Source organism: Microtus pennsylvanicus, chromosome 9 (genome assembly GCF_037038515.1).
Source record: "Microtus pennsylvanicus isolate mMicPen1 chromosome 9, mMicPen1.hap1, whole genome shotgun sequence".
NCBI lineage: Eukaryota > Metazoa > Chordata > Mammalia > Rodentia > Cricetidae > Microtus > Microtus pennsylvanicus.
In genome coordinates, this window is record NC_134587.1 from 108835492 (window position 1) to 108863163 (window position 27672).

General features: G+C 52.9%; 2 protein-coding genes across 8 annotated transcripts in view; both read left to right on the forward strand.

Moving 5' to 3' along the window:
* The window catches only part of Slc5a5 (solute carrier family 5 member 5), a 90593-nt gene that overhangs the window by 30709 nt on the left and 32212 nt on the right, over nucleotides 1–27672 (forward strand). The gene's annotated exons all lie outside the window — the stretch shown is intronic.
* Kcnn1 (potassium calcium-activated channel subfamily N member 1) lies at nucleotides 481–27176 on the forward strand. Of its 7 annotated transcripts, none has more exons than XM_075987118.1 (10): nucleotides 481–709; nucleotides 3002–3081; nucleotides 8847–9320; nucleotides 9488–9583; nucleotides 11064–11482; nucleotides 12875–13016; nucleotides 21095–21205; nucleotides 22785–22912; nucleotides 24260–24329; nucleotides 25947–27176. In XM_075987118.1, the coding sequence occupies exons 3-10, from the start codon at nucleotides 8928–8930 to the stop codon at nucleotides 26190–26192; spliced, it is 1605 nt and encodes a 534-aa protein (XP_075843233.1). In that variant the 5' UTR covers nucleotides 481–709; nucleotides 3002–3081; nucleotides 8847–8927; the 3' UTR covers nucleotides 26193–27176. The 7 variants fall into 7 exon arrangements, with proteins under 7 accessions (XP_075843233.1, XP_075843234.1, XP_075843238.1 ...); XM_075987119.1 differs by lacking the exon at nucleotides 481–709 and adding an exon at nucleotides 1074–1590; XM_075987124.1 differs by lacking the exons at nucleotides 481–709; nucleotides 3002–3081 and adding an exon at nucleotides 7373–7440.

Consider the following 27672-nt stretch of genomic DNA (forward strand, 5'->3'; position numbering starts at 1 on the left):
GGAAGAGGAGTGCGAACTGTTGTCACAGGGCGGAGCTGGCAAAAGGGTCCGGAGACTGGACCGGTCCTGAAGGACGCTGGGGTTGGCCAGGGTGGGGCTCGGGAGAACTCAGGTTGCTCTTCTCGCTTGCCGGAAGAGAGAGGGGGGTATGCGGGATGAGAATGTGACCTGTCACCGGGCCATCAAGGTGTGTCATGAGGCAGGGATTGTAGGCAAACCGTGACTCGGGGACTCCACTCAAGTTCAGGGTCCCCACAACGATGGAATCCTTTGTCCCCACTGCTTCCCGACTTTCTGCATCGGGACACAGCGCGTGGGGAGGTGTCCTGAGGCGCCACGTATCTGCCGCCCTCCCGCGAGCTCTGTCCTGCACACCCCGAGGTCCCGCTTTCTGTCTTCCCTCTCCGGGTCTTCCCCGCGGCTCCGCGGTGGGAGGGTTGCTCACAGTCCGCGCGTCGCCCACGCATCCCAGCCCCGCCCATCTGAGGAATCCCCGGCCACCGCGGGAGCGCGGGGCAGCTCACGAGGTGCTGCGGGGCTGGGGGGACCAGCGAGAGGGGGACGGCTATTTTTAGAACATATGGAAGAAAAGGGGAGGAAAAAAATACAAAAACCACCAAAATAACAACAGCAACGAAAAATGATGGAGGCTCTTAGAAACCTCCAGGCTCCCAGGAGGAAATCCCCCTACCTCAGACAGTTGCAGAAGGTGGGTGGGTGCTCAGGGGTGGGGCCTGGTGGGAGGGGCTACGAGGGTGGCTGGTGGGGGACCACATTGAGAGGACAAAGCAAGACATAGCTAGCGGCCCAAATCTCAATCTTGAGAGCCACCTCAGAGGTGAGCTGGGGAAACTAAGGCTTGGATTTGGTCAAGATCATCAAAAGGTCTCTGGCCTCTCCCCAGCCCAGGCTCTGCTCGCCCTCCCCTTAAACACTCCAGACCCCAGGAGGCTCATTGTTCTGTCTGGGTGATTTGACCTTCACGGTCCCGCCACCCCGGCCTCCGCCGTTAGCGGCGAAGTGGGGGGGGGGGAGAGGGGGGAGGAACCTAGGCTGCGTGGGCGGCGTCTCCCAGTCAGGCACGGGAATGGATAAGTTTTCTCCGCCAGCCTCTCTGGTCACTTAGACCCCCTCCCCTCCTAACTGGGACCTTCCAGCCTGGGCCGCGTCATTAGCTGCGGGAGTGTCCACGCGTTCCTCCCGTTGACCATCCCCTGCCCCTGGACTCCGTCCCCGGCGGCCTCTCGGGCTCAGCTTCTTGCTAAAGCGCACTGCCCGGGGGAGGCAAAGGCTGCTGCCCCTGACTTGGGTGAGGGGCAGGAATTCCCTGTCCCCGTCGTAGCCTCAGTATCCCCTGTCTGTAAACTGCGCGCTTTAAACCAGCGGCCACCCAGGGTCGCCCCAGCCCTTGGAGCGCACTGGGAGCCGCGGAGGGGACACCTGACCGTCCCCAGCGGGCCGGGGGCTGGGGTCCGCGCTGCGGCGGCGCGCGCTCTTCGGTTTTCACGCCCTTGCCTGGCCGCCTGTTCACTTGGTTTTGCTCTCGGGCCGGGACACAGGGGCTCCAGTAGCTGAGGTCGGAGACTGCTGGTGAGTTACAGACGGAAGCAGGGGGAGGGTGGCAGAATGACAGGGCGATGAGGTGGGGGTGTCTCTTTAAGTGGCTTTCCAAGTCCAGGTACCTGCAGGGTGCCCCTTCGTTTTCCCCAGACCACGGGAAGCTGAGACTGCCCCAGAACTAGCCCTGAGTCCCTGGGGGAAGGGGCTGAGCTCCAGGGTGAGGCTGGGGACTGCTAGTCACACAGCGTGGTGGCAGTCCTCGAGACTTTCTATAATACCTTCCTGGGCTGTGGAGAATGGAAGCGTCGGAGATGACCTGACAGACCCACAGAATTTAGCTCTTGCTTTCCTAGTCTCAGCCCCCTGCGGTGGGTAGGTCCAGAGAGGGCTAGTACTCACCTAAGGTCACCCAGCAAGGCAGCCAGCAGAGCAGTCCTAAGCCTACCCTCCTTCGGGTGGGGTCCTGTCTGGGTTTTTCCCATCCAGCCTTCATTCTTGAGCGTGGGATGTAAGGTCCCTCAAACTGCTTCCCAGTAATTACAGAGATTAAATTAGGGTCCCCAGGGCTCACGAGTACCCTGTCTACTTGGCTGCGAAGGAGCTTGAAGACGGCCTGAAACCTTAGCAGGGAAAAGCCCAGGGGGCAGGTGTCTGGAGGGGGCCGGCAGAGTGACCTTGGCAGCCCCTGCCCTCCCCAACCACTGTCTGCTCTACCTACATAGCCACTGCCCCTTGCCCACGTCCTGGGAAGAGAGAAGTGGCACTTTCAAGTTCACAGCAGTGGAGGAGGAACCAGAAGGTGGACGGGAAATGGGGAGTGCTGCGAACAGGCTGTACGCAGAGCCCAAGGCTCAGGGGTGAGGCCTCTCTGCATGGGCCTAGGGCAGCTTTAGGGACACCCAATCATTGACAAATGAAACATTTCATTGTATTTGGGGAGAAAGTCTCATCACATAGTTCCAACTGACTTTGAGCTCAGAGGTTGGCCTTTTTCTGCCCCCTAAGTGATGGGATTAAAAGCCTGGACCACCTCATCCAGCCTGGGGGTCTTTCTTGTTTGTTTAGATTTTTTGTTTCTTTGCTTTTTAAAAAAATACAGTGTCTTACTTGGACACCCAGGCTGTTCTGGAGCCTGAGATCTTCCCGCCTCAAATACAGTTGTGTGTCTCCACACTTAACTAAAGCCATCAACCTCAAAGAATGCAGGGGTTAATATCTTTAGCTGGACTGTGGTGGCACAGATCTTTAATCCCGGAACTCAGGTGACAGAGGCAGGTAGATCTCTCAGAGTTTGAGGTCAGCCTGGTTACAAGAGCTATTCCGGGACAGGCACCAAAGCTACAGAGAAACCCTGTCTCGAAAAACCAAAAAAAAAAAAAAAAAAAAAAAAAAGGAACACTCTGGTGCTGTCCCATCCGGTACCAATATCTGATCTTTGTAGGTACGGAGAAGAGAGGAACCACAGGCGGATCTGTCCTGCCACGGAAGGCCAACGGCGAGGGACTAAGAGAAAGGCCTCAGGTTAGTGGCCTTGAGAGCTCCTTGAACCCCAGGTTGAGTTTTCTCACCCTGGTCACCTCTCTGGGTAGGAACCTTTCATCCCAGCCCTTGGGAAGCAGTCATGAGGACTTTAGGTGGGAGCACAGTCTGGGATGCACATTGATACTTTGTTTCAAAAAACAGCAACAGAAAAGCAAAGGTAGGACCTGGAGGTGGTGGTTAGAGACAGCGCTCAGGACTCCAGCATGGGAGGCCAGGGTGTGATCCGCCTTGGATCCAGAGCAGGTAGGAGGATAGCAGGCTTGCTGGCTGCCAGCCTAGTCCCAGAATCAGTGACAGACCCTGTCTCAATGGAATAAAGTCATGATAATTCACAGACACAGGACACCCTCTGGCTGCTCAGAGACACCCCACACAGAGACAGAAAGAGACACACACACAGACACACAATATAATAAATAAAGCACTGGGCAGATGGATACAGACAACTCAGAAGTCTGAGGCTGGCCTTGACCCTAGCAAGTTTGAGGACAGAGTGATATGAACCTAGTCCCTATTTTAAAAAATGCACACACACAAACTTAAATTCAATTAAAAATTTTTAGAGAACTAATTTTGATTCTTTTAAAGCACGTGTCTGTATCCATGTGTCAGTGAGCAGCACAGGTGGGATTATGGGAGGAATCCTCCTGATGTGGGTGCTGGGGATCCCTAACCCCTGGGGGAGCAGTGGGTACTCTTGCTGAGCCATCTTGATATTCCTAAATTAAAAAAAAAATGTTTAGCCTGGTGTAGAGGCACACACCATAAACCCACTGCTGAGGAGGCAAAGGCAGGCCAGTCTGTCAGTTCAAGGCCAGCCTGGTCTCTGGTCTCCTGAGTGAGTTCCAGGACAGCCAGGGCTCCACCGTGAGATCCTGTCTCAAAAAACAAAAACAAACAGAAAAAGAAAACAAAGAAAAAAATTAAAAACCTGTAAAAAAAAAACCATAAAACTCCTGAGGCTTAAAGGGAAAAGGCCTGGGAGCAGTGACCTCAGGCTATGCCTGGCTCTGTCCCCAGCTGGGAGCAGTGACTTCAGGCTGTGCCTGGCTCTGTCCCCCAGCAGGAGTAAAAAGCCAGTTTGAAGAAGTTGGTGACCTGCCCAGTGTCACACAACCTGGAGTGGCATTAAGACTGGTCCAGAAGACCCCGCCACTCCCATGTTGCCTCTCCCACCTCTACTCCTGACTGACATCTAAGGTCAGCCCTGAGCTTCCGTGGGATGGATATTAGTCCATCAACAAACACTGCATAGTTAGTCACTATATGTAAGGTCCGTGCTGGACACTGTGTTTACAGTTCAGACTGAGACCTTTTGTCTTAAAGCAAAACAAACAAACAAACAAACAACAACAACCCATCAAATGCTACTTCTGAAGGAGGCCTCTCTGTGAAGTTTGGGCTCAGGGTCGCTGTTGAAACTGGGCCTCCACAGCTGAGCCTGTGAGAAGTCTTTGGTGCCTTGGCCTTGAGTGTGGGGGCCAAGGGTGGGTCTGCTGGCTGCAGGGTTTTTGATGGGGCTTTGACAGCTGCTCTCAGTGTCTAATCTCATGGGGGGGCTCCTTCTGGGAGAGGGCTGGGGAGACAAGCCTCCCCCCCACCTCCCTGTCCCTGAGATACAAGCTCTGTACGCAGGAGGGATCCAAGGCACACTGATGGGTGAATCCAGGACCTCTGAGCCCCAGATAGCCCAGAATCAGTTCCCCAATATGTGTGCCCCAAGTTCTGCAATTTACCTCTCCCCTTCTGCGCCAAGGCCTTTGCACACCCCACCCCTGCGCACCCCACCCCAGCGCAACCATGAGCAGCCTCCTCTCACCCCTGCACACCCCACCCCTGCACATCCCACTCCAGCCGTGACCAGCCTCCTCCCACCCCTGCGCACCCCACTGCAGCCATGACCAGCCTCCTCCCACCCCTGCACACCTCACCCCTGCACACATCACCCCACTGCAGCCATGACCAGCCTCCTCCCACCCCTGCGCACCCCACCCCTGCACACATCACCCCACTGCAGCCATGGCCAGCCTCCTCTCACCCCTGCGCACCCCACCCCTGCACACATCACCCCACTGCAGCCATGACCAGCCTCCTCCCACCCCTGCACACCCCACCCCTGCACATCCCACTCCAGCCGTGACCAGCCTCCTCCCACCCCTGCGCACCCCACCCCTGCACACATCACCCCTGCGCACCCCAGCACAGCCATGACCAGCCTCCTCCCACCCCTGCACACATCACCCCACTGCAGCCATGACCAGCCTCCTCCCACCCCTGCGCACCCCACCCCTGCACACATCACCCCTGCACACATCACCCCACTGCAGCCATGACCAGCCTCCTCCCACCCCTGCGCACCCCACCCCTGCACACATCACCCCACTGCAGCCATGACCAGCCTCCTCCCACCCCTGCACACCCCACCCCTGCACACATCACCCCTGCGTACCCCAGCACAGCCATGACCAGCCTAATCCCATCTTTTCTGCATTTTCCTTTTGAGACAGGGCTGTAGCCCAGGATGGCTCCCTGTCTATGTGGGGAAGGCTGGCCTTTAACTCCTGTGTGTGCCTCAGTGCTGGCTGATTTTGGCTGCTGGGGAACGGAGCTCAGAGGAGAGTGTGTAGGCAGGCCACCTCGGCATTGGCGATGTCTCAGGCGCCTCCAGGCCTGACCAGGTTCCCTAGTGTCAGTGTCCCTGCAGTCCCCTTTTTCCAAGGCGGTTTCCTGTCATGGGAGTCACAATGGTGTCTCAAGTACTTGTACCCTTGGCCCCCAGGTCCCCTCCTGCCCACTGTGGCTCCCTGGGACCCAGACCTAGGATGAAGGTGCAGTTGTTCACACCCTGTCCCATAGGTTCCTGCAGGCCTTGGGTCCATCCCAAATGGTTGCTAGGATACCTCGTGGAGGGGCTCTGGAGAGGAAAAGGGACACAGCTCAGAGGCAGAAGTGGCTGTTGAGGCTGTGAGAGGGTGGCTGGTGTGGGGGCCACAGTTGACCATGGGCACCGAGACGAGATGGACCTGAAGGAGGGTTACCTGGGCAGGGACAAACAAGGGCATGCTCCACTCCCTGGGAACTGCGGGCAGCTTGCTCTCAGTGTGCCCAGGGGGATCAGAAGTTCAAGGTCGTCCTCAGCTACAGTGATTTCTAGCCTGACCTCAGATACATGAGACCCTTTCTCAAGGGCAAAAATGATTCCTGGGTGGTCCAAGTGGGTGACACTCTGTGAGATGGCCTGTGGCCTCAAGGTCGAGGTGGCCCAGTGGGCCGGAAGTTTAGGGACTGGAGACAGAGCATGGTGCTCCTGGGCCCCAGCAGGGTTGCAAAGGCCCGTCACTCTGGTGTCTCTCAGAGCTCACTTTTGTCTGTCACCCCAAGCTAGTCCTACCCGGCTCCATCTGTGTGGACAGATGTGGCGGTGATCCCTACAGCTGGATGGTCCCAGTGGCTGATCTAGATCTGAGACGTTGGTGGCTCTGCTGTGGGGTAAGCACAGTCACCAACTCCCGCCACTTTCCGGCCACAGACCTGTCCTTTCTGCAGGGCTCTGAGCTGCGCCCAGAGAACAGGGGGAAGCATTGTCCTGGAGGAGCTCCCAGCTCGTAAGGAATGGCATTATTAATGGCAGGGGGGAGACCCTAACAAGGAGGTTGAGGCAGAAGGGTTTCAGTGAGTGAGTTCAAGATCAGCCTTGGCTTCAGAGTGGGATCCTGTCAAAAAAGCACAAGACCACAAAAGCGTTGGAGCAGCTAGGTGGGGTGGCCCAGGAATGCAGAGGGGAGCAGGAGTCCTAGGTCAGTCTTGGCTACAAAGCCCCAAAAGGCTAATCTCGGTTATCTGGTGAGTTCTAGGGAAGCCTGGGCTACACAGTGCGTTTGAGGCCTGGGCTACATGAGACCCTAATTCAAAACAACACTTGCATGAGGGAGGGTTGGTGAGAAGACAGAGGCTTGGAGAGGGGGGTCTCCCCAGCCCGGATGACTCCAGATCCCTGGAGCTCTTCTTGCCTGCAAGGCTGTTGGGGTTCAGGACTGGGGAATCCCTGAGGTGAGCGGGCTTATCTGTCCCCAAAGATGAGATCCCCAGTGTGCAGGACACCCCGCTACAACGGGCGGCCCACACACAGCTGGCCATCTCCTGTGTTCCCGGTTCTTGCCAAGCGCCCAGGAGGGAGCTTTAAGCGTGGGCGGGGCCTGCGGGGTCACGGGGGCGGGGCCTGACGCTCTCAGCCAATCCAAGGCACCACTCATCAGGGGCGGGCGCCGCCCCCCACCCCGGCCAGCCGCGGCGGGGACGCGCTGGCACGCTGGTGCAGGTCCCTGCTGTCGCCCGCAGGTACGGGCGTGAGGAAGCGGGAGGCCGGTAATCGCGAGCACCTGGGTCACGCGACTGGGGACGCAGCTGGGAATGGTGTCGCCGCGGGGTCAGGGTCACGGATACAGGAGAGCGGGTGACCGTGACCCCGGTGAGGAAGGTTACGAGCGGGGGACGCTGAGCCCACAAAACCCGTGCAAAGGGTGCACTGAGCACGCGCTCGCGGGCCACTCTGCACCGTGGTCAGGGTACTCCGTGACAGCCTCTGGGCTGCCAGTCTGGCCCAGTAAGCTCTCTGGCGGCCGGTGGGCAAAGGGCAAGCAGAGCGGTCATCCCGAGGAGCCAGTGAGCCTGCTGAGGGGGGATCTGGGCTCCTTCCTCCGCCTCACCCATCCTCTGGCTGCTGGGGAGGTGGCCCCACAGAGGTCCATTTTCACTGTGTGGTTCCTGTAGAGGGGTGCGGGGAGGTGGGTCCCTCCAGAGACCCACAGCAAGGGACACCTATTGATCAGGTTTTATTGTATTTTATTTTGAGTTAGAATCTCGTGTACCCTAAGCTGATCTCAAACTCATTATGTAGCACAGGCTGGCCTTGCAGTCCAGAGCTTCCTGCCTCAGCCTCCCCAACTGCTTAGATGGCGGGACATATACCACATACCTGGCACCCCAGCACTTGGTGTGTGTCGCAAGCAAGGCCATCCTGGGCATCATAGCCCATCCCTAAAGTACATGAAAGTGAATGAGCCCACAGAGGGCCAGTTTGGGGGTGCTGAGCTGGTGTTTCAGGCCAGGTGAAAGAAGCACAGGATAGTCACCAGCCTGGTGTCCCCAGCTCACAGCTCAACAGGACCAGGCTGGTTCCCTCTCACTCGCTTCTGCCCTCATATGGTGTGGCCGTGTAGCCCGACCTCCCTGGGCTTTACTGTCTTTATGGATAGGATCAGGAGTCCCCTGTGCTGGGGCCACAGACAGTCCTTCTAACTGGAGGCTCAAAATGCAGAGTGAGTCCAGGACACCCATGTGGAGTCCCTCTGCCCTCTGTCCAGGAGGAGGCTGTCTCAGGGAGCGAACATGGCAGCTCCTGGGCTGCGCTTGGCACGTGTGGGGGGCAGCTGAGTCACAGCCCCAAATTGCATCTTCACCCGTGCAGCGTGGAGAGTGGCATGCAGTAAGCCTTGCGGACACGCAGGGCACCACGTCACCTGATACCGACTTAGCAGCTGGAGGGGAAGGGGACTTGTGGATCAGGGTGGGTGCCGGGTGTGCTGGTGTCTGCAAGGATGGTGCTGGGGAGCCACAACAGGCTTTGGAGCAGAAGGCGCGCACTGGCTTCAGCCCCTTTCAGATGGTCAGGGCCTTCTTGTCCTCCTGGGCCTTAGTGTGTCCTGGAGTGGCCATGGTGGCGTCCACTGTTTTCTCTCTCACAGGTCTGTCTGGGAGCCCCGCTGCTGAGCCATGCCGGGCCCCCACGGGCCTGCTGCAAGTCCAGCCCAGGGAGGCAGGTGGCCATGAGTAGCAGCAGCCACAATGGCAGTGTGGGGCAGCCTCTGGGCAGCAGGCATGGATTCCTGGTCTGGGAGCCTGTGGACCCTGAGGCAGGCCTCCCCCCACAGCCGGGCGCCCAAGGCCCAGGCCTGCAGATGGTGGCCAAGGGCCAGCCTGCTCTGTTGTCACCTGGTGACCTTAGGGGCCATCTCCAGGAGCAGGAGGAAGAGGAGGAAGAGGCAGATGAGGCCCAGCCAGGTTCTGGGAAGCCCTCAACAGTCAGCCACCGCCTGGGCCATCGCAGGGCCCTCTTCGAGAAGCGCAAACGCCTCAGTGACTATGCTCTCATCTTTGGCATGTTTGGGATTGTCGTCATGGTAACAGAAACAGAGCTGTCCTGGGGTGTGTACACCAAGGTAGGTCCCGTCCCCCATCTGCTCAGCCTGGGGTTGGGGCTGCAGGAGGGGGTGCATGTGGCTGCACGCAGAAGTTGCAATGGACCACAGGGGTGTGAGGCAGCCCTAGCAGCCCTGGGGACGTGGAGGAGGGGGGAGCCACAAGGACAGATCCCATCTCTGTGCAGGAGTCCCTGTGCTCATTTGCCCTGAAATGCCTGATCAGCCTGTCCACGCTCATCCTGCTTGGCCTTGTTGTCCTCTACCATGCCCGCGAGATCCAGGTTGGTACCCGGAGGCGTGACCCAGCACTATCTCTGGGATAGTGCCCCCTCAATCCCCCAATGTCCCACCCTGTCTGTTTTTCAGGAGATTGTTTTCTGGGGTTTATTTGGTTGGTTGGTTTGGTTTTTTCAAGACAGGGTCTCTCTGTGTAAAAGCTCTGGCTGTCCTGGAACATGCTTTATAGAAGACCAGGCTGGCCTCTAACTCAGAGATCTAAATCAGAGATCCGCGTGCCTCTCTTCCCAAGTGCAGGGATTAAAGGCGTGTACCACACTGCCCGGCAGTGCTTTCTGTTTTTTGAGACAGGACCTCACATAGCCCAGGCTGGAGCCACTGATTTTCCTGTCATTGCTGGGAGGACAGCAGGTTTTCCCTCCAGGCACCCTCTTTTTTTTTTTTTTTTTTTTTGATTTTTCGAGACAGGGTTTCTCTGTAGCTTTTGGTTCCTGTCCTGGAACTAGCTCTTGTAGACCAGGCTGGCCTCGAACTCACAGAGATCCGCCTGCCTCTGCCTCCCGAGTGCTGGGATTAAAGGCGTGCGCCACCACCGCCCGGCTCCAGGCACCCTCTTATCTGGGTGGTGCCCGAGAAACCTTCATCTCCACCTGCAGTGTTTTGGCCAAGGTGGAGGAGGGATGGAGGCTGAGGGAGGTCCCAAGGCCACAGGCATGGCTTTGCATGGCTGAGAAGGTTCCAGGATAGGGAAATTGCTAGAACAAACAGACTCTGAGCTGCAGGACTAGGGGGGTCAAGGTGGGAGCTTACAGTGGTGAGGTCAGTGGTTGGCGTGTGGGCAGTGGAGAAGGCGTCACCCGGCTTGCATCACATCAGCCTATGTCCCTCCCCAGGGTCAGCGCAGCACCCCGCAGAGGGTGGGCAGTTCCCCTCAGGATTGCAGGTCCTCCTCCTGGGGTCCTCCTCCATGGCCTAACACCAGACATGGTCAGGACAAGATGGAATTAGGACTGTGAAAGGTGTTCTTTGTGGCCCTGAGCCCAGCCCTCTTCCCGACACTTCCTTTAATTTTGTGTGTGAACATGTGGCGGTCATTTCTTTGGGTTCCGGAACTTGAACTCAGGTCTTCAGGCTTTGAGTTAGAACTGGAGCCTGAGAAACACGCACATACCCCATTATACTAGCACTTTGGAGTCCGAGGCAGAGCTGCTGATGGTCTAAGGTCAGCCCGAGATAAGACCCTGTCTCCGACAGGCAGAACAAACCAGCTGGATTGCGTATTCTGCACTTGTCATCCCAGCATTTGGGAGGCTGATGTATGAGGATCAGGACTTCAGGGTCATCCTTGGCTACATAGGCATTCAGAGCCAGCCTGGGCTACATGAGACCCTCTCTTAAAAATACACAAACAAAAACTTTTTTGTCTAAATTCCTTAGCTGGGTGAGGCTGAGGGCTAGGCCAGCACTCCCGCCGAAGGGTGGCCCCATCCTCTGGGGACCCACCCAGCCATCCCCTTCCCGCAGCTGTTCCTGGTGGACAACGGTGCTGATGACTGGCGGATCGCCATGACGTGGGAACGCGTGTCCCTGATCTCGCTGGAGCTAGCCGTGTGTGCCATCCACCCGGTGCCCGGCCACTACCGCTTCACATGGACAGCGCGGCTGGCCTTCTCGCTGGTGCCGTCAGCGGCCGAGGCGGACCTGGATGTGCTTCTGTCCATCCCCATGTTTCTGCGCCTCTACCTGCTGGCTAGAGTCATGCTCCTTCACAGTCGGATCTTCACGGACGCCTCCAGCCGCAGCATTGGGGCCCTCAACCGTGTCACCTTCAACACGCGGTTCGTCACCAAGACCCTCATGACCATCTGCCCGGGCACCGCACTGCTGGTCTTCAGCATCTCTTCCTGGATTGTCGCGGCCTGGACAGTGCGTGTGTGTGAGAGGTGACTGAGGGCCGCCTCCTTGAACCCAGACCCCAGGTCCCCACCTGACCCTGAGTCTCCCCTCCACCCTGTGACCCTTGCAGGGTGGACCTCCGTATCTATTGTGAAGATTGTGTCTGTTCCTTGGCCTGCCATTGCTGTCCCAGCAGCCAAGAGTTTAAGATTAGCTGTGAGGAGGGGAAGCTGGCATCCAAGATGGGCATGGCTGGGAACAAGGAACAACCCAGAGCCCAAAGTCTTTTTCAGCTAAGTTCTGGGAACCAGGAGTCCCAGGTCACACATGGGCCCGAGGAAGGTGCAGACTGAGGTCCTCAGGGGTCATAGGATGTGCCTGGGGGACTGTGAGGTTCATCTGCCCTGTGCCTAGTCAGGAAAGGCCTTGGTGCGAGACCCATGCTCACCCCGTCTTCCTGACACCCGACCTTGCTGATGAGAGCAGGACCTTAGGGCTCTCCTCGTGTTGCCCCTAGAGCCGGGAGACCGGCTTAAACACCAGGCCACCTCTGCTTGCCACCTTGCCTTGCTGTGACCTCACAGCCCATCCCAGCAGTTTTCATCCCCACACCTGATCACTCTGAAGCATCTCCGTAGCTACAGTCTGGAGCGGGGACAAAGTTCATGGATGGAGGCAGGAAGCTCAGGAGTTTAAGGTTATCCTTGGCTACATAGCAAGATTGGGGCCAGCCTGGGCTACATGATGCCCAGTCTCAAAAAGACAAAAAATCAAAATCATAACTAACCACAAAATGGTCTCTGACGGGCATAGTGGTGCACATCTTTAATCCCAGCACTCAGGAGGCAGAGGCAGGCGGATCTCTGTGAGTTCGAGGCCAACCTGGTCTACCGAGCTAGTTCCAGGACAGGCTTCAAAACCATACAGAGAAACCCTGTGTCGAAAAATAGAAACAAAACCAAAACCAGAATGAACTCTGGAAGACTCGGGATTGTGGGAAGTCCCTCACTACCATCCCAAGAGCCAACTTCCAGTCATGCCAATCCCAGGCAGTGCACCCAGGCTCCACAGCTGCAGTGGCTGAGATTGCAGGCTGCCCACTATGGCCCCGCCCACACCCAGGCCTCAGCCCCCCCCTTATGTTACAGCCACCTGCTGGCCTTTGTCTCCCCCAGCCCTCATTCCTCCGGCCTCCTTGGTGGCTGTGATGTGGGAAGTGCTTCCTAGTGTCTAACCTACGAGACTGTGTCTTTGGGCCATCCTTGGTACTGTCACAGGGCTAGGGAGGGCAGACGTGGCCGGGTGCAGAGTGGGCTTCAGGGAAGGGAGAGGCTGGAAAGACCATGGGGAGGAAGAGGGCACGGTGCCCCCATCCCGGCCTGTACCAGTGGTGATGAGGGTGGCATGGATGACCAAGCCCCGTCTATCCCCAACCCCAGGTACCATGACAAGCAGGAAGTGACCAGCAACTTCCTGGGCGCCATGTGGCTCATCTCTATCACCTTCCTGTCCATCGGCTATGGAGACATGGTGCCGCACACCTACTGTGGGAAGGGCGTGTGTCTGCTTACGGGCATTATGGTGAGTGCGGAAGCCCCTGCTGTACATGACTGGAGACTGGGACCTCAGCCCTTACCTTGCTCTGCATGTCGAAAGGTTTTGTTTAGTGGGCCTGGGCACTTTTCACCAGCATAGAGGCTCCAGCTGGCCCCACATCTGATCCTGGGGAGCCTGTGTGGTCCACGGGCCCCTCTAAAAATCTGTCTTGCGATTTGGAAGCTCAAGCAGAACAGGCTCTCATCTTTGGTAGGTGTAGTCCACTTGACACATCGGATTCCTTTTCCCTGTTTCAAGCAACAGTTTTCTTGTCTTTGTTTGTCTCACTGTGTAACCCTACCTGGCCTCAAAGTCACAGAGATCCCTCTGTCTCTACCTCGCGAGTGCTGGAACTAAAAGTGTGTGCCGCTGCCATAGGCTACACAAGTTTCCTAAGCCACCCGACCATCTGGACCCCCAAGCCACCATTCTTGTTGAAACACAATGATGTGTTCTTGTAAAAACAGGATCACCACCAGGCACAGTGGGCCAAGCCTGTCACCCCAGTGTGTGGGAAGCTGAGACAGGATGGCAGCTTCCGCTTTACTGACCTAGTGAGATGATGTCTCAAAACAAAATTAAACTAAACTAAAAGAGTTCCGATCCACATAGACTTAGCTCACTCTTGCCAGGCCCAGCTCACGTGCTCCTTTCTCCCCAGGAGGCTTCGTGGCCTCTGGGTATCACTGGCTGAGTTCCACAGGAGAAAGGGAAAAGTAAGGATGGGCCGTCCTCTCCTGGAGCCCCAGAGGCCTGGGGGAGCACAGAAACCCCTTCTCTGGTTAATCACACGGCTTTAGAGGCACAACTCCTGCCAGGCTTGATGGCAAGCATCTTTAATCCCAGCGTTGGGAGGCAGAGGCCAGCCTGGTCTACAGAGTGAGTTCCAGGACAGCCAGGGATACATAGTGAGAACCTGTCTCATAAAACAAAAAAACATGACTGTATCAGAATTGAATAATCCCACACTAGCTCCGAATAGGGTATACTAAGGTTTTTTTTTAATTAAAAAAGAAACTCACAGATCACAGCGAGGAAATCGGAACAGGGTTAGGCGTGCAGGAAGGGGTTGTTACATTGTGAGGTTCTTTGAAATCTCTCTCTCTCTTTTTTTTTTTTTTTGGATTTTTCGAGACAGGGTTTCTCTGTGGCTATGGAGCCTGTCCTGGAACTAGCTCTGTAGACCAGGCTGGTCTCGAACTCACAGAGATCCGCCTGCCTCTGCCTCCCGAGTGCTGGGATTAAAGGCGTGTGCCACCACCACCCGGCTGAAATCTCTTATTACCATGAGAATAACATATAATTCTGCCTTTTGTATAGAATTATAAGGGCTTTGTACTACCTTACTTAAATCTTCTAATTTGTAACCTGCCTTCCCTGATTTATTTGCATCAGTGTAAAATGTATGGACTCCATTTATTGGAGCATCACGTACAATTTGGGGAAGAATCCAAGAAGTTCTCTTTATAAGGTTATTTCTACTGCTTGGGGGATAATTGCTATTAATCTCTCCTAAAAATTAGCACAAGCTCTTTGCCATGGTTCATTGTCTTCCCATAATTTTTAAATTTCATCAGCAATAAAAAAAACTCATAATCTCTGCTGGGTCTATACCTGCTCATTTATGAATTCTCAATTTTCCTTTTATAATTAATTCAGGGACCCTTTCCACATAAGTTTTTAATTTTTTACTTGGTTTATGTGGTAAAAAGATCCATTCTAAGATAATATCTTCCTTCTGCATTAAAATTCCTGGAGGGAAATTCTGGAAGGCAATATGGCTAGAATACAATTAAGATTTGGATTTACCCTATCCACATGTGCCTCCTGTAATTTCTCTTTAACAACAATCAATTCCTTTTCAGCTTCAGATGTTAATTCTCTGGGACTATTCAAGTCTTTATCACCATCAAAAGTTTTGTTTAAGTGAAGTATTAGATGAGGTGTTATCCCAAAAGCCGGTCGTAGATTGGAAATGTCTCCTAACAATCTTTGAAAGTCATTAAGAGTCTACAATTGGTCTCTTCTAATTTGTGCCTTTTGTGTTCTAATTTTTTTGTAAACCTATTTTATAACCTAAGTAGTTGACTGAATCTCCTCTCTGTATTTTTTTCAGGAGCAATTTGTAATCCCCATTTAGGAAAAACTTTCTTTACTTCTTAAACATTCTTTCTAAAGTATCTGCATTTGACTCAGATAGCAAAATGTCACCCATGTAATGGTAAATTATAGATTTAGGAAACTGTTTATGTATTATTTCCAATGGCTGACTTACAAAATATTAGTGCAGGCCAGGGCTATTGAGCGTTCCCTGTGGGAGGATGGTCCATTGGTATTTCCTAGTAGGCTGAGAATTATTATTCTTTTTTTAAAATTTATTTATTTACTATGTGTACAACATTCTGCTTCAAACACACCAGAAGAGGGCACCAGATCTCACTACAGATGGTTGTGAGCCATCATGTGGTTACTGGGAACTGAACTCATGACCTCTGGAAGAGCAGCCAGTGCTCCCAACCTCTGAGCCATCTCTCTAGCCCCCAAGAATTATTATAAGTAGGCACTGTGAAGCCAAATTTTTCTCTATCCTTTTCTTTCTTGTAAAGGTATAGTGAAGAAACAATCTTTTAGATCAATAACTGTGAGAGGCCATCCTTTTGGTAACAGAGAAGGCAGAGGAATTGCAGATTGTAGAGGGCCCATAGGTTGGATAACCTTATTGACAGCTCTTAGATCTGTCACCATTCTCCACTTACCAGATTTCTTTTTAACAACAAATACAGGAGAATTCCAAGGGCTGATTTATTCTTCAATATGGTGAGCATCTAGCAGTTCCTGTACCAGCTGTTCTACAACCTGCAGTTTGTCTTCTGTTAAAGGCCATTGTTTAACCCATATTGGTTTTACTCAGTTAACCATTTTAAAGGCCGTTAGTACCTCTGATGGTTTGCTGGTTGCTTTGTGTTCTTGTACAGCCTGGATGGCTGGTGACCTTAGTTTAAAATACCTTATAATATTCTTCCCAGAAGCATGAGTTTTGGGGACTGCAGGAATGATAATCTGGGTATTCCATTGCTGCAACAGGTCATGACCCCATAAATTCATTGCAATATTAGATATTAGCCACATATGGCTTCACCCTTCTTTCTGTCTTTCTGGCCCTGTGCATTCAACACATCTCGTGCTTTGCTTTACTTGAAATAGGGTTCTAATTCCTAGGAATTGAGCATCTGCCTCTTGAAGAGGTCAATTTGGATGCCAAGATTCTGGAGTCATGATACTCACATCCGCACCTGTGTCCAGTAATCTCTCAATCACGATGTATTTATATGCACTCTTAGCTTTGGTCTTTGATCATTTATAGAAGTCTGCCAAAATACACGTTTCCTATTTCCTACTGGAGTTTTTGACTCATCCTCCAGGTCTATTTCATCATCCAGAACAGTGTGGTTTTTCACAGTAGGCTCTAGATTTTCTAATTTTCCTGGTGAGACATGTCCTCCACAGTGACTGGGAATGACTGGACCATGTTTGACCTGGGGGCCTGCAAGAAGACCCCCAAGAAGTTTCCTGATGTTATCAGGTTGCCTTGTCTGTCTTTTGTTGATCTGCATTCATTGGTCCAATGTCAGCCTTTTCCTACATATTCCAGAAGATTGAAAACGTCTATTCTTGCCATTCCCAGAGGAGACATTATTTCTAGGAATTCCTTGTCTACAATCCATCTCAGATGTTCTGTTCTACCACAATTTGAACGTTTGGCATTTTGGTGTCTCCTCATAGCATTGGAAATTGCTTCTCCTACCTAAGCTTCAGTACCATAGTCAAATGTCTCAACATTCATTGTATGCAGGATCCATTCATTTCTTGGTACTGATCTGACCTTTTTTTAAAATTGATATTTATTGAGCTCTACATTTTTCTCTGCTCCCTTCCCTACCTGTCCCCTCCCTCTTCAATCCTCCCCCAAAGTCCCCATGATGTCAATTAACTCAGGAGATCGGGTCTTTTTCTACTTCCCATGTAGATTAGATCTATGTATGTCTCTCTTAGCGTCCTCATTGTTGTCTAAGTTCTCTGGGATTGTGGTTTCTAGGCTGACTTTCTTTGCTTTATGTTTAAAAACCACCTATGAGTGAGTACATGTGATAATTGTCTTTCTGGGTCTGGGTTACCTCACTCAAAATAATGTTTTCTAGCTCCATCCATTTTCCTGCAAAATTCAAGCTGTTGTTATTTTTCTCTGCTGTGTAGTACCACATTTTCCTTATCCATTCTTCAATAGAGGGGCATTTAGGTTCTGGCTATGACAAACAAAGCTGCTATGAACATAGTTGAGCACATGTCCTTGTGGCACGATTGAGCATCCTTTGGATATATACCCAAAAGTGGTATTACAGGGTCTTGAGGAAGGTTGTTTCCTAATTTTCTGAGAATTCACCACACTGACATCCAAAGGGGTTGTACCAGCTTGCATTCCCACCAGCAATGCAGAAGTGTTCCCTTTTCCCCACAACCTCTCCAGCATAAGTTGTCATCAGTGTTTTTGATCTTGGCCATTCTTACAGGTGTAAGATGGAATCTCAGAGTTGTTGTTTTTGCATTTCTCTGATGACTGAGGATGTTGAACATTTCCTTAAGTGTCTTTCAGCCATTTTAGATTCCTCTGTTGAGAGTTCTCTGTTTAGGTCTGTACTCCATTTTTTATTGGATTATGTGTTCTTTTGATGTCCAATTTCTTGAGTTGTTTGTATATTTTGAAGATCAGACCTCTGTCTGATGTGGGATTAGTGAAGCCCTTTAAAGGCCCAAGGATCTTTTTGGATTCTAAATTAGCATTTTCAAAAGTCAGAGTTTCAATAAGTGCTCATCTAGCTTCTGGGTCTGTTGATCCTTCTTGTACAGCCTTAGTTAATCTTGGTAAAAAGTCACTAAGGGTTCTCTCTGGCCCTGTTTAACCCTAATATGTGACTCATCCCGACTCATCCCTCTGTCCTGGTTCCTGAATCCTGTCCCAAGCATTTAAAGCTGCTGTGCTACATAGGGACGAGGTGTGGTCATCATAAAGAGCCTGGTCCTGAGGATCAGAGTAATGGCCCTTGCCAAGAATTTGATCTTGGGAAGCCTCAAATCCTTTTGCTTTTCCCTGTTGTTTTAAAAATTTTGCCTCAGCCGGGCGGTGGTGGCGCACGCCTTTAATCCCAGCACTTGGGAGGCAGAGGCAGGCGGATCTCTGTGAGTTCGAGACCAGCCTGGTCTACAAGAGCTAGTTCCAGGACAGGCTCCAAAACCACAGAGAAACCCTGTCTCGAAAAATCAAAAAAAAAAACAAAAAAAAAATAAATAAAAATTTTGCCTCTTCCCACCAATAGCATTTCCATAGCAGCTGGGGTTCGTCTTTTAGGACTGCTGAGATTAACTGAAGCCAGTTCTGTGGAATGGCCTCATTTCTTGAAGCCCACATATTCACCATTGCCCTAACAAATGGGGACTGCAAGCCTTGCTTGATTTCCTTTAGTTTGCTCATACCTACAGGCTGCCACGTATATTCTTTGACTACCTTAGGGTATTTTGTACCAGATGGCTTCCCAGAGGCAGTTACTGGATACGCAGTTAAAACTCTGGGAATGTCATCCTGACTTTGACCTATAATGACGAGGCTAAATCCAATTCTTGTAGCTTCTCTTCCCATTCATCAGTTCCAATAATTTCCTCAACTGTTTCAAATCTCTTTTTTGTTTTTTCGAGACAGGGTTTCTATGTAGCTTTGGAGCCTGTCTTGAAACTAGCTCTTGTAGACCAGGTTGACCTCGAACTCAAGAGATCCACCTACCTCTGCCTCCCAAGTGCTGGGATTAAAGGCATGCGCTACCAATTGTTTCAAATCTTTTTACCACTGCCTTTTTTGTAGTCAGAATCTCCAGTCCTGGCCGGGCGGTGGTGGCACACGCCTTTAATCCCAGCACTCGGGAGGCAGAGGCAGGCAGATCTCTGTGAGTTCGAGACCAGACTGGTCTACAAGAGCTAGTTCCAGGACAGGCTCCAAAACCATAGAGAAACCCTGTCTCGAAAAAACCAAAAAAAAAAAAAAAAAAAAAAAGAATCTCCAGTCCTGTTGTTCTAGGGCCCTCATGATTCATTTAGCTACTGGTTCTTATTCTGCACATATGATTCGAAGGTATGAAATCCGTCCAGGAAAGATAACCTCTCATCCTTGGACATTATTTAGACGGTGTGCATATTACCTTCCTGGAGAGATACCCTATCCATTAGCCTATCATAAATTTTTAACAGATTTTGATTGTTAAATTCAACAGTATGAATTCTTTCAGATAATTTCTCAGCACCCTTCAACATGGATTAAATTATGTCTGTAGAATTAATGTTATCCTTTTCAATAGGATTAATTTCTCAGCTAGCTGTTCATTATTGGTCTGTAAAGACTGTATCTCTCTAAACGTGCCTCATTCTTGGCTCTGTTACAAATCATTTTCTTAAAGATATAATTTGCAAAACAAAGATAATTCCCAAAATTCAAATAAATGTATGTATGTATAAGGAAAATCACATAAGCCTTGCAGAATACCCTCCATAATATAAGCAATGGTTATTAAATTCCTGAATGATAAATATTGTCAGTTATCATATAACATTCAAGTTTTACAATTTCCTTACCTGCCCTAGGCAATTACAGTGAATTGGAGTAGGTGTAATAATCTTTATTGGCTAGCAGGTGTCCAATTGCAGCCGTGTGGCAGATGGACTGAGCAGGCAGGGCTCCCGCTGGCTTCTCTGGGAGCAGTGGTTCTCTGGGAACCTGTGCAGTGTGCACCGGTTCCACGCAGCCCCCTGCACCGGTTCCATGTGGGCTGTCACCTACTTAGATAAATAGCTTTGTTTCACAAAATCAGAGCAGTTATTAAGGACAATTAAAGTGATTCCATACATGGAGAGAGTTGGTGGCCAGAATAAGAAGGACACCCAAGGCTTTCCCTCAGCCGCGATTCCCCTCAACGGGGAAAGTCAGGTTCCTGAGCAGCAGCAAGTGGGCTGCAGCCTGGCGAGAAACGTGCCTGAGCTGGTGAACCGGGAGCGTGGCAGGAGGTGAGGGAGTTCACGGTAAGCGTGGACTTGGCCCCATGAAGCTAAATGTGTTAGATGGGGGAACGCGAATCGAATAATCCCACACGAGCTTCAAATAGGGTATACTAAGGTTTTTCTTTTTTCTTTTTTTTTTTGGTTTTTCGAGACAGGGTTTCTCTGTGGCTTTGGAGCCTGTCCTGGAACTAGCTCTGTAGACTAGCTCTGCTGGTCTCGAACTCACAGAGATCCGCCTGCCTCTGCCTCCCGAGTGCTGGGATTAAAGGCGTGCGCCACCACCGCCCGGCTAAGGTTTTTCTTTATTAAAAGGGAAACGCATGGGTCACAGCAAGGAAACAGGAACAGGGTCCGACATCCAGGTGTGGTGTGCAGGAAGGGGCAGGGTGGACTCTCCCGTGGGCTTTTTGGTACTCAAAGGCAACGCCACACCTGTTCCAGCCTCTCAAAGACTGTTAGCTGAAGGAGGTTCCCCATCACGACTCCTTTCAGAAAATTCTAACAAGCAGTTCGGGCCTTGCCCCAGGCCCTTATTTTGACAGTCTTACTATGGTCCAGGCAGCCCTTTAACCCCTGGACTCCAGTGATCCTCTGCTCCACGCTCCTGGCTTGCTGCTTCTCTCTCCCGCTACCCTTTCCCTTTCTGGGCACAGCCACACGTTTGTCTTCCTCTTGTCCAGTGCCCACCATTTTCTCCTTGAATCTGAGGCTGCTCTGCCTGGCTTTCGGAGTCAGAACCCACAGCGGAGCTCCTTTGTACGGATCTTACCCCCGTTCTTTGTCCTGACTCTGTAGTATTACACACAGAATATTCTCTGCAAAAGTTGCCTTGACCTTATCCTTATGGCCCTTCAAAGACTAACCCTGACCAGGAATGAGACTGTGGCAGAGGGGCGGGGCCCAGGGAGGGCTTCCTGGAGGAGGCGTGCCTGGCCTTGGGATTGACATGCCCTCACCCCACACAGGGAGCGGGCTGCACTGCACTCGTGGTGGCCGTCGTGGCCAGGAAGTTGGAGCTCACCAAGGCTGAGAAACACGTGCACAACTTCATGATGGACACGCAGCTCACCAAGCGGGTGAGCCCCTCCTTGCAGGCTCCTGTCTCTGTGTGTCACGCAGGAGCCATTCCAAACCCGCACCAGGCGCAGCCCCTATGTCCATGTGTTCTGTGTTAGCAGGACGTTCAGAGGATAGTCACTCCAGGATGCAGTTGCAGCTTCCTGGGAGCAGGGCAGAAGGGTTTCTGTGAACTGAACGTCTACCCTCTGTTCAGAAACATATTCATTGATTGTACACAAAGACTGTGTTTGGGGTCACAAGTTCCTCATAACAGAGCCCCTTTAATCTATGATATGTGTTCTCTGAAGGGGACCATGGTGTCCTTTTCATCTTTAGTTCTTTTTTTATGGTTTTGTGAGTCAGGGTTTCTCTGTGTAACAGCCCCTAACTGTCCTGGAACTCACTCTTGTAGACCAGGCTGGCCTGGAACTCACAGATTTCCGCCTGCCTCTGCCTCCCAAGTGCTGGGATTAAAGGTGTGCACTGCCACCGCCTGGCTGAACCTTGGTTTTTATTGTGTACCGTTTGCAGTGCCCAGTAATGCAAGATATCCAAGAGTGCCAGGCAGGCTTGTGAGCAAAGTCATGCAATGGATGGAAAACCCCTTCAGAGTAGGAAACAGTCACTATTCTCTGCCACGGTTTCTTCAACAAACACCAACACATTCTACTAGTGCAGTGAGAAACAGCTCGTACCCCTGGACACAGTGCCTCTACCAGATTCCCACTACACAAATGTCTACAGCTCGGAGGGGACAGGGCCACACAGTGTTACCAGCTTTGGATCAAGCTGCTAAGTGCACACCATGAACTTATCAACATTTGTACATTGCCCTTTCTGTGCCTCGGTTTTCCCACATATAAAAGGAATGAGTGGCTAGTGCCCCGTTGGCAGAGTGTGGAGCACTGGGCTCCACCGCACCACATGAACCAGCATGGTGCCCCAGATCTGTCAGCCCAGCAGCACTCAAGAGCCCGAGGAAAGCTAGCCTCAGCTACATAGTGAGTTTCAGGTTAGCCTGGGCTACACGAGACCCTGTAAAACAATGGTTCTCAATCTTCCTAACGCCGTGACCCTCTAATACAGTTCCTCATGTTGTGACCCCCACCACACAATTATTTTTGCTGCTACTTCATATCTATAACTTGCTACTGCATCATAAAGTAGATATTAATCCTAAGTGAACACCTGTGTTGCCCAAAGGTTGAGCGTCAATGCAGACAAAGCAGCTGGGATATGTCAAGTTGCTAGCCGGGTGGTGGTGGCACACGCCTTTAATCCCAGCACTCGGGAGGCAGAGGCAGGTGGATCTCTGTGAGTTCGAGACCAGCCTGGTCTACAAGAGCTAGTTTCAGGACAGGCTCCAAAACCAGAGAAACCCTGTCTCGAAAAACCAAAAAAAAAAAATTGCTAAATTCCCATTTTCAGTATTTGACAGTCCAACACCTGTGTTACATTAGCTGTGGGCATCAAACGTGCCTCCGGCTCACAGAGCAGAAACCCAACAGGTTGGATTTCCAGAGGGTTCTAGAAGTTTGAAGAATTTTTGGGTCATCTGATAATGACCCTAAGAAACTGTTTGCTTCTGCTCCCCAGGTCAAAAATGCTGCTGCAAACGTTCTCAGGGAGACTTGGCTCATCTACAAACACAGCAGGCTAGTGAAGAAGCCAGACCAAGGCCGGGTTCGGAAACACCAGCGTAAGTTCCTCCAAGCCATCCATCAGTAAGTCCGGCACCTTCCCAGCTTCTTTCCTGCATACCTGGCTCTCAGCTACACAGGGCTGTGCCCTAGAGCAGACCCAAGGAGTGTTCACACACATCGTAAAGATTCTAGAAGAGAAAGTGGGGGAGGGAGGTAGTGTGTCACTGTGAGTCACCAGTGCCCTGGGGCATGGCGGTCTGGTGTAGGTCGCCTGTACCTCCGTGGCCCTTCTCCAAATGCTACAGCAGTTGTTGCAGACAAACACGTTAGAATTAGGGCCTAGAGCAGGGAGGGGCATGAACTGGGATCCCTGGGTGGCCATACAAGGAGGATGCAGAGCCCAGGCTGAGGCGGGGAGGTGAGGGAGCCAGTGTGAGGAAGGGGCACTGGGTAGGAGAGCCCCCACAGTGGAGCTAGTGATTGAGCTCCTGAGGAATCAAATAAATAAAACCAAAAATAAACAGTCCTGGAAAAAGTACCCAGAGGGCACTTGTGGTTTGAGTGGGTCTGAATCTTTCCAGCCCCGATGGTCCTTGCCTGTAGAGGCTGCATCTTGGCCCCCCGTGCTCACCCAGCCCCTGTACTGCATGTTCTGCGTGTCTCCTGCCGCTCTGCTCCTCTGGGGAGATTTAGCTGCAGAACATGGCACAAGAGCCCCTCCGGGAGAACTGTGGCACTGCCCTTGCCAGCCTCAGTTCCCCAGCCAGGATATTTTCTGAACAAGTTACCCTTGGAGCCAAGGGCGTGGCACCTGCCCCCCACAGGCTGTGGGATGAATGACAGGCAGTTCGCCTGAAGCCACTGGGGTGACGGCACAGGGGCATCCCTAGGGGCCAGATCCCTGCCATGGAGGTGGCAGCTCCTCAGCTGGGTGTCACCTGGAGACAGGCGCCGGGTGTCATCTGGGGACAGGTGCTGGGTGCAACATGGAGATAGGCGCCGGGTGTAACCTGGAGACAGGCGCCGGGTGTCACTTGGAGACAGGCGCCAGGTGTCACCTGGAGGCAGGCGCCGGGTATCATCTGGGGGCAGGTGCCGGGTGTCACCTGGGGGCAGGCGCCGGGTGTCACCTGGGGACAGGCGCTGTTTGTCACATGGGGGCAGGCGCTGGTAGGCACTTAGCATGTTGCTACATGGCATTAAAACCGCATTGTGCTTTTTTTTTCTCTCTTTATCTCTGCTCTGCCGGCTCCTGCCAGAGCTCAGAAGTAAGTCTTGGACTGACTGGAAGACTGGGGGCACAAGATGCCCATGGGGAGGGGCATACCACAGATGTGCCCCTAGTGGGCAGAGGATATGTCCATCCCAAGGGTGGGGTGTGTCTGTAGCCTGCTTGCACCTGACCTGGCCTTGCCCCTGTCTCCTCAGGCTGCGCAGTGTGAAGATTGAGCAGGGGAAGGTGAATGATCAAGCCAACACGCTGGCTGACCTTGCCAAGGTGAGCAACTGGCAGTGCTGGAGGGAAGGGTAGGGGACCCAGGGGATGTAGTGTCCCATCAGAGGAGGCTGGGAACCCACAATAGACATCTACCGTTTCTGTTCAACTTGGCTATACTATATAAATTTATTTTATTTTATTTTTTTTATAAAAAATTTATTTATAAAAAGTTTATTTGCTATGTATACATGACATTCTGCCTCCATGTATGCCTGCAGGCCAGAAGAGGGCGCCAGATCTCATTACAGATGGTTGTGAGCCACCATGTGGTTGCGGGGAATTGAACTCAGGACCTCTGGAAGAGCAGGCAATGCTCTTAACCACTGAGCCATTATCTCCAGCCCCACTATATAAATTTATGATTAATATTCCAGGCATGGGACTGCAAGCCAAGTATGCCTGGTTCTTCCATAGACTGAAACAGGAGGCTAGGAGGTCAGAAATGGCCTAAGTTACATAGAGACCCAGTGTTGAACTTATGTATAGCCTAGGATTCTAGGCAGGGGCTCCACCCCTAAACCACGCCCCCAGCCCCTCCCTGGGGATTCTAGGCAGGGGCTGCACCCTGAGCCACGCCCCCAGCCCCTCCCTGGGGATTCTAGGCAGAGGCTCCACCCTGAGCCACGCACCCAGCCCCTCCCTGGGGATTCTAGGCAGGGGCTCCCTCCACCCCAAACCACGCCCCCAGCCCCTCCCTGGGGATTCTAGGCAGAGGCTCCACCCTGAGCCACGCCCTCAGCCCCTCACTGGAGGATTCAGGGCAGGGGCTCCACCCTGAGCCACGCCCCCATCCCACCACTGGGGATCCTAGGCTGGGGCTCCCTCCACCCTGAGCCACGCCCCCAGCCCCTCACTGGGGATTTGAGGCAGGGCTCCACTTCGCAGCGTTATTCTACCCAGTAATATTTTCTGAAGTTGTTAAATTCTTGTTGGTTTTTGAGACAGGTTATTATGTAGCCCAGTCTACCTGGAATTCATTTTGTAGACAAGGGCAAACTTAGAATTCTTGATCCTCCTTCCTCAGTTTCTAGCATTCAGAGATGTTAGTCAAAGGTCATAGTGGATCATTCCACATTGTTTATTCCAGTACTCAGAAGGTACGGTAGGATGATTGCTTTGAATTCAAGGATGACCTGCAGACCATGTCTCAAAATATACATACAAATAAAAAATAAAAATGAAAAGACAACACTCAGGAGGCAGAGGCAGGAGGATCTCTGTGGGTTCGAGACCAGCCTGGTCTACAGGGTTAGTTCCAGGACAGCTAGGACTGTTACACAGAGAAACCCTGTCTCAAAAAAACAAACAAACAACAACAACAACAACAAAAGAGTGGGGACAGGTGAGGGACAGCATGGCAAGGGCTGGCAGCCCAAAGGACAGTGACTGGATGGGAGTGGCTTGAGCACCCACCTCTAGCCAGATTCTGGCAGGCTGCTGGCTCACGTGCCCCAGTGCGATGGTGAACTTCCGGCGCCCCTGCTGGCCAAGGCCATGGTCTCTGTCTCTCACACACACCAGCTACTTTAACAGAAATTTCTCCTGTCCCCTGCTCTTTTGATCCTCTTGGTGGCCCCTTGGCTCCTCCTTTGTCACTGGGCCTATCCATCTCCGCAGGCACAGAGCATCGCGTGTGAAGTGGTGTCGGAGCTGCAGGTCCAGCAAGAGGAGTTGGAGGCGCGCCTAGCCGCCCTGGAGAATCGCCTAGACACCCTGGGTGCCTCCCTGCAGGCCCTGCCAGGCCTCATTGCCCAAGCCATATGCCCCCTGCCACCATCCTGGCCAGGGCCTGGTCACCCAGCCCCAGCCAACCAGAGCCCACCAGGCCACTGGCTGCCCACCGTGGGGTCGGACTGCAGGTGACCACCTGCTGGTCTGGTCACCAGACTGCTTAATCTCGGCCATCATGTGGTCATAGCTAGCTCCTTGCCATTCTGGACTGCCGGACCTCTGGACTCGCAAGCTGGAAGGAGCTGAGCCGAGAAAACCGGCATTCATTTCCCCGAGGCTGGACCGTGGGATCTTGCTGGCCATCTTGGCTGTCCAAACCCCAGGAGGGCAGGGAGTAGCAGCAGGGGCCCCTGCCATTCTAAGTGAATCAGGAGCCATCGACCCATTTTCGGTTTACGTGGCAGGGAGGACCTTGAGCATCTCACTGGAGGAGGTGGATGCCCCAGCCTAGGGATCAGTGCACATGCGCGGAGTACCCGGTACACACAATGCCCTTCCTTCAGGGTCTGACTGGAGTAATACACAGGCTCAGAGCGGTGAGGTCTGAGGCCAGAGCGAGGGCATGGAGGGCCAGACTTGGAGGTGGTGGCAGACTGGGGTTACAAGCAATCAGAATGGTGGGGTCCCGGGGACCACTGAGAATTCTGACAGGGATAAGTGGCCAGTCAGGACCAACTGGAACTGCTGAGAAGACGTCAACCACCTGGTCTTGGGAGATAATGGACCTGTGGCTGGCTTCCTGGAGGTCCAGCTTGGTCTCCATAACAAGAAATTTGTAGGGAGGATCTGTTGAGTGGAACTGGGCTCCACTCCCCGCTGGAGTGGGGCATGGCAGGTGTCTATCAGGGAGAGGCAGGGCCTAACCCATCCCTACACATGGCCAGAGGGTAGGTGCTCCGTAAATGCTCCCTCCAGAGACTGGCCATGAGGGCCTGGGGAGTACGGTATCATCCTGTCCGCTGAGCCAAACAGAAGCGGGAGAAATAAACAAGGCGGGGTATGGTTGCATGCCAAGGTCCCAACACTTGGGGGGCAGAGGATCTCTGAGTTTCGTGGCTACACGGTGAGAACTGGGGAAGGGGGCAAAAAAATAAACACGGCTGGAGGTGACCTGGCACTCCTCGGTGGTGACATTTGGGAGTAGAGGAGAGGACGACAGAGTCCTCAGACTCTGCATATACAAAGGTTCAGGGCAGGATCTAGGTGAGTGCGTTGCAGGGAGGCTGGGTGGGCAGAATAGTATAAAACGCTGCTGTGGGGCCCCAGGTCGCCTCGGACAGCAGGCAGCGCTACTTCAGTCCCAGCCCTGGCATGAGTCCCGCTGAAGCAGGAAGTCCCGACGGTGTGCGGGGACCCGGCCTGGGGCACGCAGCTGGGCTCCCTGCGCACCTTTGCGCACCGCGGTGTGCGGGGGGGGGGGGGGGGAGGGCAGCGGCTGCTGGGCTGGGTGCTGCCCGAGGCAGCAGCGCCGCTGTGGGTGCAAGTGCTGGTGGCCCGGCGGCAACCCACTGGCCGGAGGCGCGCAGCGAGGGCGTGAACACCGTGGCCAGTGACTTCACCGCAGCTGAAACCTACCTGCGAAGGCGGCGGGTGCTGCTCCCCAGCTGAGCTC